Source organism: Mustela putorius, unplaced genomic scaffold (assembly GCF_011764305.1).
Source record: "Mustela putorius furo isolate JIRA1106 unplaced genomic scaffold, ASM1176430v1.1 tig00003845_pilon_pilon_pilon, whole genome shotgun sequence".
Lineage (NCBI taxonomy): Eukaryota > Metazoa > Chordata > Mammalia > Carnivora > Mustelidae > Mustela > Mustela putorius.
In genome coordinates, this window is record NW_025421998.1 from 95441480 (window position 1) to 95461099 (window position 19620).

Genomic DNA, 19620 nt, shown 5'->3' on the forward strand with positions numbered 1-19620 from the left:
AGGCTCCCCGCTGAGCAGAGAGCCCGATGCGGGGCTCGATCCCAGGACCCTGAGATCATGACCCGAGCCGAAGGCAGCGGCCCAACCCACTGAGCCACCCAGGCGCCCGAGAGAGGGCATCTTAAGCAGGCTCCATGCAAGACTTGATTTCACCACTCTGAGATCATGACCTGACACAAAATCAGAAGCTGGATGCTTAACTGACTGAGCCAGCCGGGTGACCCATACGGTTTTTTAGTATATAGTTTTAAGCATATGTAGTTTTAACCCTCAGTGAGGGTGGCCTCACTGAGAAGGCGGCATTTGAGGAAGACTATGAAGGCGATGTCGGAGCGACCCATGCAGATGTCTGGGGGAAAGCCTTGGAAGCAGAGGAACGGCAGGAGCAAGGCTCTTGGGTGGGAAAATGTGCCTTTCATGTTGGAGGGGAAGCAAGGAGGCCAGTGTGTTTGGAGCAGAATGAATGAGTCATAGAGTGTGAGCTCGGAGAGTATGTGGGACCCATCTGGGGAGAGCCTTGTACTCTGGCTTTCATTCTGAGTGAAATGAGAAAGGAGAGTTTTGATCAGAGTGACATGATGTGAAACAAGATGAAAGGATAGCATTGGCGTCTGCATTTTGAGTAGACTGTAGGGCGGCAAGATCGTTCAGTAAATCAGGGGAGATGATGGAAATTCTGACCAAGAGGGTAGTGATAGAGATGGCGAGGAGTGGCCAGATTCTGGAAATGTTTTGAGGACAGAGTCAACAGGATTCCATGGATTTGGAGTGCCAAAGAAAGAGAGATGTCAGAGATGTCTCCGGAATGTTTAGCCTGAACCAAAGAATGGAGTTTCTATCAGCTGAATGAGGGACGGTTATGGGTAGAAGTTTTGGGGGGGGAAGAGTAGAAGTTAGGTTTTGGGCATATTTGAAATGTCAACTGGATAATCAAGTGGGAATGAAGAGTAAGAGGTCAGATGTATGTTGTTGGGTAATAGGAAAGATCCACACAGAGGTACACATTTAGGGATCATTAGCATAGATGGCATTTACAGGCTTGAGACTGGGTATGGTCATCAAGAAGAGTGCCCAGATGGATGGACTCAGGGTGGACTCAAGATGCAAGAACTCAATCCCAACACATAGAGGCTGAGCAGAAAAACTGGAGCCAGAGAAGGGGAACGAGAAGTATGGACCAGCGAGGTGGAGGAAAATAAGAGTACATGATGCACAGGGAGTGAAGCAACAGATGCTTCATAAAAAAGAGAGTAAACAACTGAATCAAATATAGCAGATATGTTAAGAAAAGTAGGAACCGAGAGTTGTTCATTGACTGGCAATAAGGAGGTCATCACTAATCTTGAGAAAGGTAATGTTGGTACGGTGCTGGTGGTCAAAGATGACTAGAGTAAGTTAAGAGAAAATGGGAAAAGAGGAATTAGACATAACATGTATACAGAACTCAGGAAATGAGCAGAGAAATGGAGAGCTAGCTGGGAGGGGGGATGGGGTCAATTTTTAAGTTGGGGCAAACACTAGCAAATATCTGTATACTGCTGAGAATGATCTGGTAGAGAAGGACACTGAAATTCAGGGGAGTGCATTAATTCCTGGAGCAACATCCTGGAGCAGATGAGAAGTTGTAGAATCTAGTGCAAGAGTGGTGGTAGCTTTATGCATCATTTTATGACACTAAGAGGAAGGAGAGCAGAGGGCAGGAATGCAGACTCAGGTTGGGGGTGGACACGAGGGGAACCTGGGCAAGGGCTTTTCCATTTCGTCAATTTTCTCAGTGCAACAGGAAGCAAGGTCATCAGCTGTGGTGGGGGATGGGGAAGAAGTTGAAGAGAGGGAAGATCTAGAAGTCTTTCAAAAGAGTAAGGAGGTGAACGGACAAGAGAAATTTGGGTGCTTATGGGGAAGTAGAGTTGCTGAGTAGCACCTGAAGGCCTGTTGTCATGAATTTTAAAATGAGATTGGTCAGAAGGGCTGTGTGTTTGCCTCCGCTCCATAGAGCTGCCTGGCTGCGGTTATGGGTTTGGTAGAGTTGGGTTGACCCCAGGGTTGGGTTTTGCCCAATGAGGACCACAAAATGGGAGGCAGAAGGAAGTTGAAAGCAGGTGCAAGGGAGTACCTCCCATGATTGCCTGAGGCATTTAAGCTGGGTGGGGAGGGCATGATGTAGGGGGAGGTAAAGAGAAAAGCTGACATCAGTTGTAGGTCCCAGTGTGTCCAAGGATTGTTAAGGGTAAGCTAGAAGAAGGGAATAAACTGGAAACATATAAGGAGCTGGTTGGAGAGAGGGTTGCTTGAAATTGTGATTGGGAAGGGGTAGCACAAGGGCTTCTCGAGCTGGGCTGTCCATTACAGTAGTCGCTAGTGGCTAAGCACTGAAACGGGCGTCTTCCGAATCCAGATGTGCTGTAACGCTAAAATGCATACCAAATCCCCAAGGCTTAGTACAAAAAATGTAAAATGTTTTATTAATAATTTTAGAATATTGTTTACATGTTGAAATGATAATATTTTGGATATATTACATTAAATGTATTATTGAAGTTACTGTGATCTGTTTCTTCGTCTTCTTTTTTTAAAGATTTTATTTATTTATTAGAGAGAGAGAGGCAGAGATCACAAATAGGCAGAGAGGCAGGCAGAGAAAGAGGAGGAAGCAGGTTCCTTGCGAAGCAGAGAGCCCTAGGTGGGGGAGGGAGCTGGATTCCAGGACCCTGAGATCATGACCTCAGTGGAAGGCAAATGCTTAATCCACTGAGCCACCCAGGCGCCCCTCTTCTTCTTTTTTTTTTTAAAGATTTTATTTATTATTTGACAGAGACAGTGCACAAGTGGGAGAGTGGCGGGCAGAGGGAGAGGGAGAAGCAGGCTCCCTGCTGAGCAGAGAGCCTGACCTGGGCTCAATTCCAAGACATTGGCTCATGAGCTGAGCCAATGGCAGATGCTTAACCGACTGAGCCACCCAGGAGCCACCCTAAATTTAGATTATTTTTAAATTAAATAATGGCTCATGTCACATTTCTGTTGGTCAATATTGGGTTAGGGTATTACCGTGGGAATCGTGGTTGAGGCAGAGCAAAGACATGGGATAAGAGAAGTGTAAGGAACAGAGAGATGCAGAGGGAAGGAAGGATCTTCTTTGTGATGTTGAAATCACCAAGACTTAATAGCAACATTGTTTTGGAGAAAGTGCTAGTGAGCTAGGACATGACAGTCTTTGAGAAACAAGGAGAAACGGCCCATGGCAATAGACGGCTGCGCCACAGACGGGCAGGAGGTGGTATAGTTTGATGACGAGATAGACAAAGCTGGGGATTCTAGGGAAGAGGCAAGGAGAATAGTGTGGAAGTAGTAATGAGGATCGAAAGGGAGATCTGTGTCCACATCCAGTGCTACTGGTAAGAAGTCTAGGAGGAAATTTTTTACTGCCACTTGAGTGGGCTGCAGAGGGAGGTGTGTCCTCAGAGGTGATTCAGGTTAGAGCAAATGGGGAGAGAATGCTGGAAGAACAGGCTGGCAGCGTCTATGAGATCCTGAGGGCCCCCACTATGAGATCCTGAGGGCCAGGCACTGGTTTCCAGAGGTGGGCAGAAGAGCAAGCATGTGGGGTGAGCTGGGCACCTGGGGCTTCTTACAGTGACGGACACATGGGGTTAAGGGGCTTAATGCAATGGAGCACAAGGAGGCCAGGTGGGGAGGGGAGGAGAAGCGGGGTGGAGGCGGCCTTTCATCACTCCTACCGGAGGTGCAGAGGGGCCTGGATAGGGGCTTCCTTATTCAGAGAGTGGCGCCTCCCTATCCACATGTCCCACAATTGCTGTAATCCGTCAAAGCCCTCTCAACTACTCACAAGGCGGGTTTTTTTCAGTCAATAGCAACTTCACATTAGTACCTGGAGCCAGATGACTTGTAAAGGTGGATATTCGGGGGAGTTCGCTCTACTCTGCTCTGGACCAGGACAGCCCACTGCCTACTGTACACCCTCTCATTCTTGGCAAGTCCGGAGGAAAACACACGGTCTTCCTCCCAGACCTGCAGCTCTCAGTCCTGAGCACCACACTCTGGGGAGGTACCAGCCAGACGCGGTGCTGGGTCCACGATGTCTCTCTCTCCTCAGCGCCCCCCGCCCCCCCCGACCCCGACCCCGTCCTCTCCCCTCCCTGCCCAGGCATCAGATTCAAGCCATCCTTGGGTTCTGCCAATTATTCCTTCCCGAAACAGCCCTCGATCTATATCCACTTTTGTGCATCTCCACAAACGTCCTCCTCCTACATGAGTCTGTCCATATCTGTACCAGACCCTCCTGCTGTTCTCCACCTTGCCCCCAACGTGGGATTTTCAAAATCCCTGTCTTTTCATGCCATTCTTTTCAACCTGGAAGTCCGCAGTGGCGCCCCACGGCTCGCGGGACAAAGTGCGCTCCGCATCTCTGGCCCGCCCCTTCTCTACCTGTCCCGGAGCGGAGCGCGCTCCCGCCGCACCCTCGGAGGGCCCGGCCCCGCCCGCCTTCCCTCCGCTCACCCGGGCAGCGCGTGCCTACAGCCAGCGAGGGCTTTGCTCTTGCTCCGGCCTCGGCGGGGACTGCCTTTTCCCTCCCACTTTGCCTCCTTAAGTCTTATCTTTCAGATCTCAGCGTGGCCATCCCTTCCTTAAGCTCCCGCACCAGATCGCATCTCCCCTGAGGCATCATATATGCTTCCCCCCACCCCCAGGTCCTAGTAACAGCTGCAGTTTCGCATTTACGATATTCGATTAATATTTCTCTCCCCTAGTAGCCTCTCCAAGGGCGTGGCCCTTCGTGCGGGCTTGAGCTCCTCGCTCAATATTGCATCTCTAGCGCCTGACAAAGTCCTGCACACAGTAGGTACTCAATAAATCTTAAATGGATAAACGAACGATTCAAGATAATTTAAAAGCCCTTAAATTCAGGCCTTTCTGATCTAGCATGAGATTTGCATGGCTCGGGAACTCACTTTCAGGCTGCAAGTGCAACAACCCCCCCCCCCCCCCCCCCCGCAGGCGCTATGCTAGGTCTGCTAGGCTCTGCTACTACAGAGATTAGGGCAGGTTGGGGGGAATTGGGTGGGTTGCTTGTAGCCTAAGCGTGTCCTCTGCTAGCTTCTCACACTCGGGTACAAAGGCTTGTCTCTTGGCTTCCTGGAGAAGTGAGAGAAGCGAGCCTGTGGAGGAAGACGGCTGTGTTCTGGGTGGATCCTCTCTCATCTTTCTAAGACTGGGTGTCCGTTTGCCACGTGGGTGGCATCTCCGGATGGCAGGTAAATAAACCCAGGGGCAGGAAGGTGCTGGAGGAAGCTTGAACAAGCTCTGTGGCTTTGCTCCGGAGTGCCCACTTCCTTTGTCAGATTGGCCGGTGGGTTTCTTCATATTAGGCCCATCTTCTTAAAGGGAGTGGAGGTGGCAGGAACCACTCGAGAAACATCAGTCCTCCTCATCTCAAGCAGCTAGGTTATCTCTCTATAGTTAACCCCCCTATTCCGGAGGTGTTTACTCTCTAGAGCCACCTAATCTGCAATTTTCCATGGTGAACACAGGAGCTTTGAGGCCAGACCATCTCTGATTTTGGCTTGCCTGGGTTCAGGGAGAAGGAAGGCAGCAGATGTCTCACCAGTGGCCGTCTCCCGCCTTCATCCCCCCCGTGCCAGGAACCTGCTTGTGCTGCTGTGGGAGGCCTGGGTGTCTTTTCCTGTCTGCCCTTCCCAGCTCCCTGGGCTGCTGACTCTCCGCCATCTGACCATCTGTCCTACTCCGCCCTCCATAACCACCATGCATTTCTGCCTTGCTGACACTTGCAGTGCCTTTGGGTGCCCATCTGGCTCAGACCTGGGGATGTATGGGGCCCTGACTTCTGCTGCTCATCTGACCTCTGTTCCCTGGATGACCTATGCAGGCTCTGCTCACTGCTGCTTGGGACCTGGTGGGATGATCATCATGAGGTTTAAGGGGCCAGAAGGCCACCCAGCTATTGTAAGGAGTGTGACCACACCAAGCAGCACTGTGGGGTGGGTGAAAGCTTCTTTCCTAACCTTAACATTTACCCTATTATACTAAAATATCCATGTAAGTGTTTTCTCCTCTTGATGGAGAGTTCCTTGAAGGCAAGAACTGGCTTTATCTTTATATCCAGAGTGCCAAGAATACAGACGTTATTAGTAAATATTGGTTGAACCGAAGTGAGAGAGGGAAGAGAAAAGTACATTGAGGATGCTGTTTCGATATCAGCCTGTTGGGGCCACCCTGGAAGAAAGGAGGACAAAGGGGGCATTTGTGGTTGTCAGTGCATCCGTTCCAGGGGGGTTATGTGTGTGTGTGGGGGGGTGTGACTCCTGGCCGTGGCAGGACCCTCCGCTTCCTTGGCTTTGCCACCAAGCTTCCTGGGTCTTGTTGAGTACTTCAGCAGCTCCTACCCAGCCCCTACCCAGCCCCTGCCTGGTATCTATTCTTCCAGCTACAAGTTTATTTTGTACCCACAAGAAATGCAAGTGGGACCAGGAGAGGAGTAAATATTGGAGGAAGGGGGAGAACTGTAGACCATGTGCTCCCGGTACCCCGGTGCACGAGAGCTCTCCAACAGGAGGAAAGAGACCATGGCGTTGTCATTGCTCCTCTTTCTTTCTCTTCCTTTTTAAAAAAATTATAAAAGTAATGTGCATTCATGGAGAAAAAGACAATGGTTATAAAAGTCTTCTGCTCGCCCCCAGTTCCAAACCATAACACCAACCACTATTAACGACTCTTTGAGAAGCCTCCTGGAAACGTTCCATCATACAAAACTACATATTATACAAAAGTGTAATATACAAAAAGATTTCTTGTAGCCTAAGCATGTCCTCTGATAGCAGTTCACACTTGGGTATAAAGGCTTGTCTCATATATATATATATATATATATATATATATATTTCATATATATATATATATGAAGTTTCCAAAGTGCCTATCTATATCTATATATCTATATCTGTATCTAATCTCACAAATACAAAACACGAGTGTGTATGCACACATGCAGATAGACAGACAGACAGATAGGCACCAGGACTTCAATAAGGGATGGAAGTGGAGGCGGACCTGAAGAGGTCGTCGATGCAGCAGGCTGGGGCTTTTCAAGGGAAGAAATGAGGGACCGCAAGAGTCTAAGTGGAGGGTGGGGGTGTCTTCAAATAGTAACATATTTGCATGGGAATTTTTCTCTTTTTTTTTGGTGTTACAATTTTTTTTCTTCTTTTTTCAGTTTTGGAGGTGAAGAAAATCCAACATCTGGTTGGCTTCCGTTTCCTTACCTGAAAAATGGGATAATAATGTACATTCCTCACAGATTTATTGTGAGGATAAAATAGGGGTATATGTTTAAAGTGTTTAGTTTTGTGCCTAGCCGCACACACGAAGCCTTACCTCGTGTGCGATTATTAGTGGTGCGGGTGATGTTACACGTGGTGGTGGTAATGGTGGTTGTAGTTCCTGCTGTTGTCTCAGCAGCCAGCACCACACCTGGAGCCCTGTTGACCCTCTGTCCATCGGCAGCCAGCACACAGAAAGAACTTCGTGATGACATCCGTGATGACGTCCCTCTTTTCATTACTGAATTCGTTGCCCTGTTCCCTTCTTCTTCTTCTTTTTTTTTTTTTTTTTCCCCTTGACTGCCTCTAACTTCTTATTTATGTTGTGTGCCCTTGAAGCAAACTCTCTGAGACCTGGTGAATACAAATCCTCAGAGGTGTGTAGGGATGTTTTCTGTGGCAAAAGGTCACTGCCAGTTTTCTCCTGTCCTCTCTCTCACCTGGCCCCAGGCTGTTGGAAATGATTTGGTGGGAACATCTATACACTTGCTGCACTTTACACATATTACCCAAAAAAGCCAATTAGGACTGCTTACTTAAGAAAATACTTAAGAATCTGTAGGGCTTCTCTTATTCATTGTGTACGTTCTGATAGCATTGACCCTGAAGCTGCACTTAAGACATCTTGGCCTAGTAAATGTGTCCTTCTGAGATGCTCTGCAGTGTTTCTACTTGTATTTAGGAAAGCTGGCTTAAAACTCTTGGGTTTAATATTCTGTATCCCAAATGCTCTTAGTTGTCAGTAAAACTAAGCCTGCCTACGCACTCTTCTATTCTTGATTTATAAATAGGTTCAGCTGCCTAACAATTAAACGTACTATATTTTGCACATGCATATTCCTTAAGGAGACATTTGGAGGGTAGATGGCTTTTACTCTTGCGATGCTATCTGGAAACCATCTTCCTAACTTTTTTCCCCAAGTGGGCGTATAGTCGGCTGTTGAACAACATGGGGGTTAGGGGACCTGACCCCTGTGCAGCCAAAAATCCACCAATAACTTCTGATTCCCCCAGAATTCACCAACAGACTGCTGTTGACTGGAAGTAACATAAACAAACCATGAACACATATTTTATATGCTATATGTATTATATACTGTATTCTCACAATAAAGGAAACTAGAGAAAATGTGAACTAGATCTTAAGGAAGAGTAAATACATTTACAGTATTGTAATTCTCAAAAGACAAAACAAAATAACCCTGTTTATAAATAGACCTTCACAGTTCAAACCAATGCCGTTCAAGGACCAACTGTCTTTTGAAGGGTTGGCAATGAGACTTTGGGTCTGCAAAGCCCAAGACACAGTCTCCGACATGCACGGAAAAATCTAATATCAAATTTCCAGCAGATCTTCATAGGGACAGGCCCAGGACCTGCTCCTACGTGTCAGAGATCTGCACTGCAGGCTTAGTATTATACATGGCCACACATGCTTGTGGCTGCGAGAAATCCCAGTGACGACCGTAGGACGCTAGAGAAAGGAAGAGTGGGGTCATAGAAGGAGATGAAAATGTAGTCACAGGTAGAATAAGTTCTTGGATAAGGTGCATGAAAGGAGCAGGGCTTCGTGTGTACCAAGGCCCATGAGAGGTCTGCCTGCCAACCTCCAGGGGGAACTGGTTCTAGGTTAATCCACCAGAATTTCCCTTCTGGGCAGAACTGGGGCTTGAAAATAATACGGAGCAATATATAGCACTTTCAGGTATGGAGTTTTATTTATTTTTCCATAACACTGCAATAAGGTTGGTGGATTGAAGATCATCCCCTCTTTTACAGAGAAAACTGAAGCAGAGAGAATGAAGACAGTTGTCACTTATTTGGGGCGCTCAGGCTGGGTCTCTGAACCCTGACCTCATTCTGCTCTCTTGTATCCAGGGTTGCTTTACCTGATACCAGGGTGCAGGGGAATGAGCTCTCACATTACAGCCCTCAAGACACCTAGTTCTAGTCTAGACCCTGCAGCTGACTGGGTGGGACCTGGCCCCATCTCCTAAGTCCCCAGCCTGTTTTCTTGTGCGAATGTGAGGGCTGAGTCTGGAGGTCTCTAAAGCACAGCCCGGAGGCTCCCTGACTGTGTGGAATGGCCCATTCCTAGGGCCAAGGACTGACCGAGCACACTGAGTATGGTGCGCACAAGGGCGCTGACTGCCTTAGATGGCAGTGAAGGCTGGGAGCACAGAATGAAAGAAAAGGAAGCACCCGCGGGTGATATATTGGCCCCACAGGCCGAAATGCCCTATGTCTCCTACTTTGCAAGTAGTGATGTGTTGGAATTCAGGCGGCAATTTGGTAAATTTCCCATTTATTAAAAACAAAGAGAAAAAGAGCCTAGGTCTGGCCCTTTTTCGTAGCCAGGGGCCGAGTCCCAGGCCGAGGAATCCGGTCGGACCAGTGGGGGGCTCCACCGAACGCAGGCTCCGCTTGTCCCGGGGTGGCCTCGCGGCCCAAAGCCTCTCGGAAGGGTGGGTCACGGTGGGCGCTTAAGTACTGTCGAAGCCATGTTGCGGGGGTCCACCTCCGTCCTCCCCGCCCCAAGTCCGCCCGCCGCCCTGGCCTCGGGGGCCCCCGACCCCCATTCCCAGTCTCTCTCTCCCTCGAAGCTTCACCGATCCGCAGGCGGGGGCGCGGGTGATGAGAATTCCTAGAAGCCTTAGGTGGCTACCCGAGATTTTAAGTTAGGATCCTCCAACGACCCTCCAGGTTCATGCTCACACCCCGCCTCGGGGGCACAGAAGGACCCGGGGGACGTGGGCAGGGAGAATCCCCCACTCACCATCCCCGTCTACCCTGGAGCCCGTTTCCATCCCAGTCCTGCCGGTCTGGGCTGAGCCGGAGGGGACGGGGGACGTGGCCGGCGGCTGGGCAGGAGGAGGAGGAGCAGCTGGAGGTGGCGGGGGCAGGTAGCGGCTGCCCGGGAGAGGAGGGGGCTGGGCCCCTGCGGGAGGCGCAGTCCGGCTGCTTCGCCACCTCGGGGGCAGCCGCTCGACCTCCGCGGGCTTCGCCGGGAGTGGGGACGGTGAGTCAGATCTCGGGCACCCGCGGGTCGGGTCGGGCGGGGGTGCTGGTGGAGGTGGTGGCGAGTCAGGAAATGACATCAGAGGCCTGTGCCTGGGGAGGGGAGGTCTCAGCCCAGCCGGGGCGGCGGGGGCGGCGGGACGGGGGCGGGAGGACCTTGGCAGAGCCTCGGGCCCGGGGTCCGGAGCAGGGCCCCTTCCTGGGGGAGTTTCCTGCCGGGTCCGCCCTCCCCGCCTCTCCCCGCCTCTCCCCGCCCCCCTCTCCGGGCCGCTCCTTGTATGGTCTGAGCGCCGCTCTCTTCCCGCCCCCTCCCTCCCTCCTTCTTCCCTGCGTCCCTCCCCGCCCAGGCTGGAGGCTGCTCGGGACCCGGACGCAGAGTCCTGGGACCCGGCTGCGAGGCGGCCACCCGAGACGCGGCGCGCACGCTCCGGCCCGCGGTGAGGAGTGGGGAACCGCTCGGCGGCTGCGCACGGGGAGGGGCGGGGGCGCGGGCGCCGCGGGGAGCCGGGCCGGCCGGGGGTCCTCGGGCCGGCCGCGCGCCGCGTAACCTGGCCACCTCCCCCCCCAGCAGCCCGGCTTGGCCATGGCGGCCCCCCGCCCGCCTCCCGCGATCTCCGTCTCGGTCTCGGCTCCGGCTTTTTACGCCCCACAGAAGAAGTTCGGCCCGGTGGTGGCCCCAAAGCCCAAAGTAAATCCTTTCCGGCCCGGAGACAGCGAGCCCCCCTCGGCCGCCGGGGTCCAGCGCGCGCAGATGGGCCGGGTGGGCGAGATCCCCCCGCCGCCCCCTGAAGGTATGCGGCTGGGCTTGGGGCTGAACCCCGGCGGGTATGCGCCGGGCCGGGGGCAGGGGTTTCGGGAGTTTGGGGGTCTGATTGCACGAAGGGGGCTGGGCGCAGCTAGCCTGTCCCGAGCAGATGTTCTTACCTCATCGTGGAGCTCATGGCTGGGAGCCAGGGCTCCTGGGACCGTTCCAAGTCCCCCGCCTGGGGGTGGGAGGCGGGAATGTGGGGCACGAATCTTCCCCTCTGGGTCCGTTTTCCCCAGTGTAACGGGAGCTGCATCACTCCACTGTCGAGTCCCCCGCCTTTACTGACCCAGCGCTCCCAGGGCGCCCTGCCTCCTCTTTGCCTTCCCGCAAGCTCCGGGGCCCCGGGAGAGTTCTCGGGTTAGGGGTGAGAGCTGTAGAAGGAGAGTAGCTTGGGGAAGGGGTGGAGGGGTCGCCTGCAGACTGTCTTCTCACCAGACTGTCCTCTCTCGCTTTCCTACCTCAGACTTTCCCCTACCACCGCCTCCTGTCCTTGGTGATGGCGACGACTCGGAGGGTGCTCTAGGAGGTGCCTTTCCACCTCCCCCTCCGCCTGTGGAGGAACCGTTTCCCTCTGAGGCTCTGGAGGAGGAGATCTTCCCTTCCCCTCCGCCTCCATTGGAGGAAGAGGGAGGGCCTGAGGCTGCCGTACCTCCCCCACCACAGGTATGGGGGCTTGGGAGGGTCGGCCACAGTGGGACACCCGCTGGGGAGGAGAGGCAAGTCCTTACCTCTGACCTCTGCACCTCTGGCCTGATGGGGGTTGAGGTGGGAGTGGAGACCTGGGATCCCTGCTCTGACCCCTGACCCTCTAGCCCAGGGAGAAGGTGAGCAGTATTGATTTGGAGATCGACTCTCTGTCCTCGCTGCTGGATGACATGACCAGGAATGATCCCTTCAAAGCCCGGGTAAGAGATGGGAGAGTAGGAAAGGCCGGGCAGGGAGGAAAGGCACCCGCCCCTCTAACTGAGCTGCTTTTCCCTTCCTTCCCGTTCCTTGCAGGTGTCCTCTGGATATGTACCCCCACCAGTTGCCACTCCATTCGTTCCCAAGTCCAGTACTAAGCCTGCAGCTGGGGGCACAGCACCCCTGCCTCCTTGGAAGTCCCCTTCTAGCTCCCAGCCTCTGCCCCAGGCCCAGGCTCAGGCTAAGCCTCCCAGTCAGACCCAGTTCCATGTGCAGCCCCAAGCCAAGCCTCAGGTCCAGTTCCATGTGCAGCCCCAGCCCCAGGCTCATCCCCAGCCTGTGCCTTCGGCTAACACCCAGCCTCGAGGACCCCCAGCCCCATCTCCAGCCCCTAAGTTTTCCCCAGTCCCTCCCAAGTTTACTCCTGTGGCTTCCAAGTTCAGCCCTGGAGCCCCAGGTGGACCCGGGTCACAGCCCAGTCAGAAGTTGGGGTCCGCTGAACCTCCCTCTTCCAGTAGCACAGGCTCCCCTCAGCCCCCCAGCTTCACCTATGCTCAGCAGAAGGAAAAGCCCCGAGTGCAGGAGAAACAGCATCCGGTGCCCCCACCGGCTCAAAACCAAAATCAGGTGAGGAAGGGTAGGAGGACCAGGCTGAGACCAGGGAGCTGGGGAGGGGGCTAAGTCAGGAGCCAGAGAATGAGGGCAGAGGTGGCTTCAGAGAGGGAGGTGGACATGGAAACAGTGGGCTAGGACTTTTGAGCCTCTGAACTTGGCCTGGTGGGTCAGTGGTAAGAGAAAGTTCTCCGGAGGTTCCGGGTCTGGGTGGGGTCATAAGATCGACTTTTCCTTGCACCCTGCCCTCTAGAATGTTAAATGGAGGGATGAGATCATCACTGGTCCAATCTTGCTTCTTTCCTCTTCTTGGATTCTTGAGTTAATCTCTCTGGGGCTCTGAACCACTCTCAGTGCCCTGGGGCTCATCTGATGATAAGAGTCACAGTGTCAGTAAACACTGGCTGAGCCAGCGTCCGCTGAGTGCCAGGCACTGTGCTCTGTGCTCTGGAGGGAAGAGATCTCTCGAAGAGGTGAATTCTGAGTGAGTCAGATGGGCCTGGGATAGAATTCCTGGCTCACAAGACCCTAGGCAAGTTGGGTGAACTTTGGCCTTCAGTTTCCCCACCGTAACCCTACACAGTGGTTCTGAAGATTAAGTGAGCTAACTCATAGAAAGGCCTGGGATCTCTATCTAGCTCTTGAATGCTAACCATAGGAAAGTGATCATTCCTGTTTGACCATTTTTACCTTCTGGTGCAGGGGTCAAGATCTGAGTTGAGGGGAACCTGCCGGTCACATAGTCCTACGAACTGTCATGTTAGTCGATGCCACCAATGTGTTAGTGCGCGGGCACAGTTGAAGGGATGCAAGTGCCTGTGAGTTTTACAGAATCTGCTGTTACAGGAGCTCCAGACAGGCACCAACATGGGAGGCTGCAGGTTAGGAAAGGTGTGACAGCCCTAGTGTACCTTGAAGGGTTGGTGGGACTTGAGGTACCCGAGAGGAGAGGGAAGGGCATTTGAGTGGGAACGGCATGAGCAAGACTCAAGGGCTGCCGGGGTGTTTGGAGAAGAGAAAGTAGTTCCTGTGGCAGTAATGCAGAGCTGGACTCACAGAGATAGGTAGGTGGGGGTTTGAGGGAGGAGGAAGTAAGACAACACACCAAGGGAGCCCGTGAGTCCTGGAGAGTCGGTACTGGGTTTTGAGGAGTCATGTGGCCGGGTTGGAGGGTTGGTGACAGCTGTGCTTTTGGAAGCTTTGGGGGAAATTTTTCCAGCACAAGCATGGGCTAGAGGTAGGAGGTCAGTGATGCATGGGAGTTCACTCCTGGGCGACCGTGGTAGTGTTGGTTGCAGTGAAAAATAAAGCCCAGATACGAGAACTGTTAAAAAGGAAGAGCCTCCAGGCTTGGTAACCGATAAGCCGTGGAAGAGGAGGGGTGTGTTGGGGAATGATGGTATTGCTGACAAAATAGAGAAGTCCAGAAGGGGAAATGGTTTGGACGGGAAGAGGAGGGGCCCAGCTGTCAGCATGTTGAGCAACAGGTTCCAGGAGGACTTGGTCTCAGCTGGAACTGTCATCTAGTTAGAAATGGAGGACTGGGTTTCAGGAGAGGGCCTTGAACTCTTGAGGAGCGTGTGATGATACCAGAGGAGCAGGGGCTGCTGAGGGGCCCAGGGGATGCTGAGAGGAGGAGCTGAGGGTCTAGCAGTTGGGTGATGCTCAGGCTGAGCAGGTTGGGGGGGGGGAAGACGGGCAGCAGGAGGAAGAGGGTCACAAGTCAGGGTGGGGTCTCAAGACAGTGTGACGAGGGAGAGGTTCCTCAGCGGGGGTTTGAGGTGGACGAGGACTAAGGTCAGAGATTTGGCCATTCTGAAGTCCTAGATGACTTTGTTGTTGCCCTTTGGGGCCCTGTGTTGGGGACAGAGTGAAAAGAGGGGCGTCAGTAGGTGGTGAGAAATGGAGCTGCCAGAGTAGCCTGCCCCCAGGTTGGCAGGGAGGTGAAGCAGCAGGGAAGAGAGTGCCCATGTATGTGAGAACCGGGAGGAAGAAGCTGTTGGAGGAGGGGTTCATGATGCTTGCAAGCGGGGGCTGCTGCTCTCATGGCCTCCTGGAGGGGAACATGGTGATGCCGCCGCCCCAGGCATTCCCAGAGAGCAAGGGCAGTATGGCCACCGTGTTTTCTGGTAGGGGAGGAACGAGCAGGGAGCTGGAGCTGGCTGGCTTCCATCTTCTCAGTCATGTAGGAGGTGAGGTCATCGGTGAGCGAGGGGGCAATGCAGTCGGGGGCTCTAGGAGATGGAAAGGTTTGGAACAGCTGCTGTGGGGAAGGCAGGAGCTGGGAATCTGCAGGAGCCGAGTACCAGACAGCCCCCCTGGGGCTGAGGCTGGAGGGCACAGAGGGCGCTGCAGTGTTTCGTGAACTCACTCTGCGGTGTTCAGGATCTCTCCACCTACTTTCTGCAGCTGGGAGGCAGAAGCAGGAAGCGGGCAGTGCATGAGCCAGGGTTGAGATGGGGCCGGCTAAGCCAGCCATGGTGGCTGAGGGAGGCATGAGTAGCTGTGAGGGCCTTGTTGAAATAGCTGGTTCAGGGACCAGACCTGGGGGAGGCAAGCTAGGAGGTTTTGATGCACAAGATACGTGGGGACGGTCAGGAAGCAGAGGAACCTTTTCTGAATTGGTGCATTCAGTAGGTACGGAGGGGAAAGGAGAAAGGAAGGTGATTGTTGGGAGGTCAAGACCAGGGTCTTGGAGGAAGATTGACCTGAGACGGGTGAACCTCGGGTCCGAAGTGTTCCCGGCGGAAGGTGCCCGAGACGGAAGGACATTTGGAGCTGTTCTAGTGGAAGAGCTAGGGGTCTGACCATGGATGTTGAGGCTGGGACATTGGTGCTGGCAGGCAGAGAGGGAAAACTGTGGCTGGGTACCCACGGGGAGCTGATGCGTATGAAGAGCTCATACTTAAAAGAATGGGATGGACACCTCAGGGGACCCCAGAGAGCAAGGGCTGGCTGAGTGCCCTTCCTCTGTCCCCAAGATGCTAGGAAGGGAAGACTGGGAGAAGAGACAGAGAGGCTTACATTGGAGAAGGGGCTCCGCGGGGCCACAGTCGCGGAAGGGCAGGAGGTGGTCAGAGTCTGTGGGGGAAGGGGCTAGGAGCTGGAGCCTCCGAGAAGCCCTGCTTCCCCAGGCCGTGGCAGCTCTAGATGCAGGCGGGTGTGAGTATGGGGGAATCAGGGCTGAGAGGGGGCTGAGAGGCTTTGAGGTTGCAGGCGTTACAGAAATGAAGGCACTGGCAGGTAGAACATTTGGTGGTTGCAGCCTCAGTCCTGGCTGGGCTTATCCAGTACAGAGAAAACCAACCTAGTGTTTCTGTTGGAGTGTCATAGAAATGCTGGTGCAGGCCACAAAGCCCCTGGCACGGCTCAGGGTGACTGGCGGTGCCCCCCTAACCTTACCGGCACCCCCATCCCCGTCTCCAACTCTCTCAGGATGCCATTAAGAGAAGGGTAGGCAGGTCTGGCGAATGGTCCTCTGAGGCCTGCGGGGAAGGGAGTGGGGTCGGGTACTCCTGGACCCCTGCTTGGGGAGCTGGGGGCTGGGCTCCAAAAGATGGCCCTGGGGGTTTAACGTGTGATTCCCGCCTGTGTTGCATCCTCACGCTGACAGGGGCTGCTCGGCAGCAGGCGGGCCGGGTAGGTGTGTGTGCACCGGGGTGCACATGCCATCACGTGCCAACCTCTCCTGTGGGGGGCCATGTCTGCGCATGCTCCGTGGACTTGACGCGTGGCCTGGTGTGTCGGGTGCTTCAGTAACCTCAGCTGCTGTGTGTGTGTGGCCTTTGTCTGCTCAGTTGTTCTGGCCTGTCCGTCACTGCCCAGGGGGGGTTTGGGCAAAGTGGGCGGAAGCGGCATCCCCTTCCCCTGTGGTGCTGGGGGTCAGGGAGGGAGGAGGAGCAGCTTTCTGAGTCCAACCTGAGTGTCTGGGAGATGGGCGGGGAGTTAGTCGGTCTTGGAAGAAAGCGAGTAAGCTGGCTGGGTGAAGTTCTTAGAGAGGGCGGCCCTCGGGAGAGTATGAAGAGAGTGTTGGCGTTTCAGGGACGCTCCCCTGGGGCCCCAGGACCTCTGACTTTGAAGGAGGTGGAGGAGCTGGAGCAGCTGACCCAGCAGCTGATGCATGACATGGAGCACCCTCAGAGGCAGAACGTGGCTGTCAACGGTGAGCTCCCTGGCGAGCCGTTGGGACCTCGCCCCTGGCCTTGCGGTGCTGCCCAGCACCTTGGCTCTGCTCCCTGTCGGGGTGGCCGGACCCTTGCATGCTTCTTTCTCCCCTTTACTTCTGTCCTCTCCGGCCTTCCCAGAGTCCTGTGGCCGGTGTCGTCAGCCGCTGGCACGCACCCAGCCCGCGGTCCGGGCTCTGGGGCAGCTGTTCCACGTGCCCTGCTTCACCTGCCACCAGTGTGAGCAGCAGCTGCAAGGACAGCAGTTCTACAGCCTGGCGGGGGCGCCCTACTGCGAGGGCTGCTACACCGTGAGTCCCTGCTGGGGCTGAGAGGTGCTGCCTGGAGCCTCCGCCAGCGCGTGGGGGGCAGTGCGGGGCAGATGCGCCTTCCCGGCGGGTTTTTGGGTGCCAGTTCCCTGCCAATGCCCTACTGTTGCCTCCTTAGGACACTCTGGAGAAGTGCGACACGTGTGGGCAGCCCATCACGGACCGCATGCTGAGGGCCACGGGCAAAGCCTACCACCCGCAGTGCTTCACCTGTGTGGTCTGTGCCTGCCCCCTGGAAGGCACCTCCTTCATCGTGGACCAGGCCAACCGGCCCCACTGTGTACCTGACTACCACAAGTGAGGACCCACCTCCTGTCTCCTGGGCTCTTCTCTGAGGTTGTCTGAGAGTTAGGCTGCCCTCCCACAAGTCCAAGACCACTTCAAACTTCTGGCCTCACTTTCGGGTCCCACATTCTGTCCAACAGCAGGAGCCCCATTTGTCTGGATGTAGCTGTCCAGCAGTCTCAGAACTTGGTAGCAAGTCCCACTCCTGGTAGCGCCCCCCCCCCCCCCGCCGCCATTGGTTCACTGAGGCTTCTTTTGGGTGTGGTCTTAGGTTCAACCTTGTGTGCTGGAATGACTTCATTTCACACACAAGCTGGGCTCTGAAAGTTCTTTTGGAGATCAGCTTTTTGGAGTTCTGGTGTTCTCCTAGAAACAGTGTTTACAAGGTGGCTACTTCCTAGGTCCTCAGCAGGATCCCACAGTGCATCTCGAGGTCGGTGCGGGAACATTGCACAGTCTCATTCCCACCTCTGCCAGTGTTTGAGGTGTACGTTTTCAGAATTCCACCTGACGTGTCCAGAACTTCACATCCCTCCCTCCACCCACCCCACCAGTGGAGCGGAGATAGCTGCATGGCAGGGGAGGCTAGGGTCCCGGGTCCAGGCATGGGGGGCTGGAGAAGGGCGCCTTTGGCTGTGGTCTGTACCACCAGGTAAAGGCCTCATGGCAGAGGTCCCTGGAGTGGATGGGCCTTTGGGAGGATGGGGGAAAGGCAGGAAATTCCCCTTGATAAGGGCCCACGAAGGTGGCTTGTCTTAGGACTACCCTGTTGAGCTTCCTCTGCCTAGGGATGTGAAGCAAGTTGGCCAAGATGTCTGCCTGCCCCATTGCCATGCAACCAGCATGTCATCTCCTTCCTGCACTTCGATGGATAACCCTGGGTACCCTGTGCCCCCATTCTGACTCCTGCCCCACTTTTGGGCCCCTCCAGGCAGTACGCCCCTAGGTGCTCTGTCTGCGAGGGACCCATCATGCCTGAGCCTGGCCGCGAGGAGACCGTGCGAGTGGTGGCTCTGGATAAGAACTTCCACATGAAGTGCTACAAGTGTGAGGTTGGCTGTGCCTCTGGACCCCCGGGCTGGGTGGTGGTGGGGGCGATGCCCGAGCCTGCCCCATCCAGTGCTTCTGTCCCTGTGCAAGGTGAGGGGGAGGGCTGTGGGGTCCCTGAGTTTGGATAAACCAAGAAAGAACGTGATCAGTGGGAGGTAAGGGGCTTGTGCTTTGCTATAGTGGAAGGGAAGGGGCAGGGGGATGTGCTGGGTGAAGTTAAAGGAGGCAGAGAAGGGAGCTGAGGCATGTGGGAGAGGTGAGGTCCATGTCTTTTATTGGGTGGGTGCTTTGGAAATGGCTCTACCCACAATGCCTGCCTTCGGTGGGAGGAGTCTAGGCGAAACGAGTGGCAATAGTGGTGAGGCTAGGAGTGGGGGTGCGTGTGGTTGGGGACATAGGAAGTGACCTGGATATCAGCCAAGCCCTGAGGCATTTGGTCTTCCTACTTTAAAGATGGAGGTGTGGGGGGACACAGGGGCCTTCCACCAGCAGACTCTTCTTCCTGTCTCCCAGGACTGTGGGAAAGCGCTGTCCATTGAGGCAGATGACAATGGCTGCTTCCCCCTGGATGGCCATGTGCTCTGCCGGAAGTGCCACACTGCCAGAGCCCAGACCTGAGCAGGGGATGGACGAGTCTCTTCCCCATCAGCGTACCACCCACACTGAGACCACCCTGCCCCCCCTTCAGTTATTTTTTTGATGTCCAGCCCCTCCTTCCACGCGCCAATCCCCACCCCAGGATCCCAAGCACCCTGTCCGGGGGTCCCAGCACGGCCTAGGGCTGCAGAGTTCCAGCTCCGGGTTTCCAGCCCCCCCCCCCCCCACCCCGCAGGGACCACGCACCATCCTCCGGTGTACCCCACCTGTGGGGGCACCAGGTTGAGCGCTGCTGCTTTCACTGCTGCACCCATGCCCTTGGCTGGCGCCTGAGCAGCTGCGTCCTCTGCTTGCTGAGGCCAGGAGATGCCCGGACTCCAGGAGGCTGGACTGGGCCGGGCAGACGGGCCTGGACATTCCCTCCCATCCCCATGCTGCCAGGTTGTGGCTACAGCTACAAATAAAAAACCCTGTTTTCCAGAATTCTTAGGAGTCAACTC

At 54.7% G+C, this 19620-nt stretch overlaps 1 protein-coding gene and 1 long non-coding RNA gene across 3 annotated transcripts; one reads left to right on the forward strand and one right to left on the reverse strand.

Moving 5' to 3' along the window:
• Positions 1-9643: 9643 nt before the first annotated feature.
• On the reverse strand, positions 9644-10481 carry LOC123387057. The gene is made up of 2 exons (XR_006601431.1): positions 10132-10481; positions 9644-9845 (listed from the first exon to the last, which is right to left on the reverse strand). It is a non-coding gene; the product is annotated as an uncharacterized LOC123387057 (long non-coding RNA).
• Positions 10482-10674: 193 nt separating this feature from the next.
• ZYX (zyxin) lies at positions 10675-19603 on the forward strand. 2 transcript variants are annotated; one of them, XM_045063106.1, is made up of 10 exons: positions 10675-10810; positions 10942-11164; positions 11645-11844; positions 11994-12086; positions 12181-12711; positions 16738-16858; positions 17001-17170; positions 17307-17485; positions 18405-18525; positions 19037-19603. In XM_045063106.1, the coding sequence occupies exons 2-10, from the start codon at positions 10957-10959 to the stop codon at positions 19139-19141; spliced, it is 1728 nt and encodes a 575-aa protein (XP_044919041.1). In that variant the 5' UTR covers positions 10675-10810; positions 10942-10956; the 3' UTR covers positions 19142-19603. The 2 variants fall into 2 exon arrangements, with proteins under 2 accessions (XP_044919041.1, XP_044919040.1); XM_045063105.1 differs by having other exon boundaries at positions 10945-11164.
• The last annotated feature ends 17 nt before the right edge of the window (positions 19604-19620 follow it).

What these genes read in the sequence shown, in the direction of transcription:
- ZYX (XM_045063106.1), top strand. Translation starts at nt 10,957, where the DNA reads ATGGCGGCCCCCCGCCCGCCTCCCGCGATCTCCGTCTCGGTCTCGGCT. An exon ending in ATGATCCCTTCAAAGCCCGG is followed by an intron (nt 12,087 to 12,180) that starts GTAAGAGATGGG and finishes CGTTCCTTGCAG; the next exon opens with GTGTCCTCTGGATATGTACC. An exon ending in CGGCTCAAAACCAAAATCAG is followed by an intron (nt 12,712 to 16,737) that starts GTGAGGAAGGGT and finishes TTGGCGTTTCAG; the next exon opens with GGACGCTCCCCTGGGGCCCC.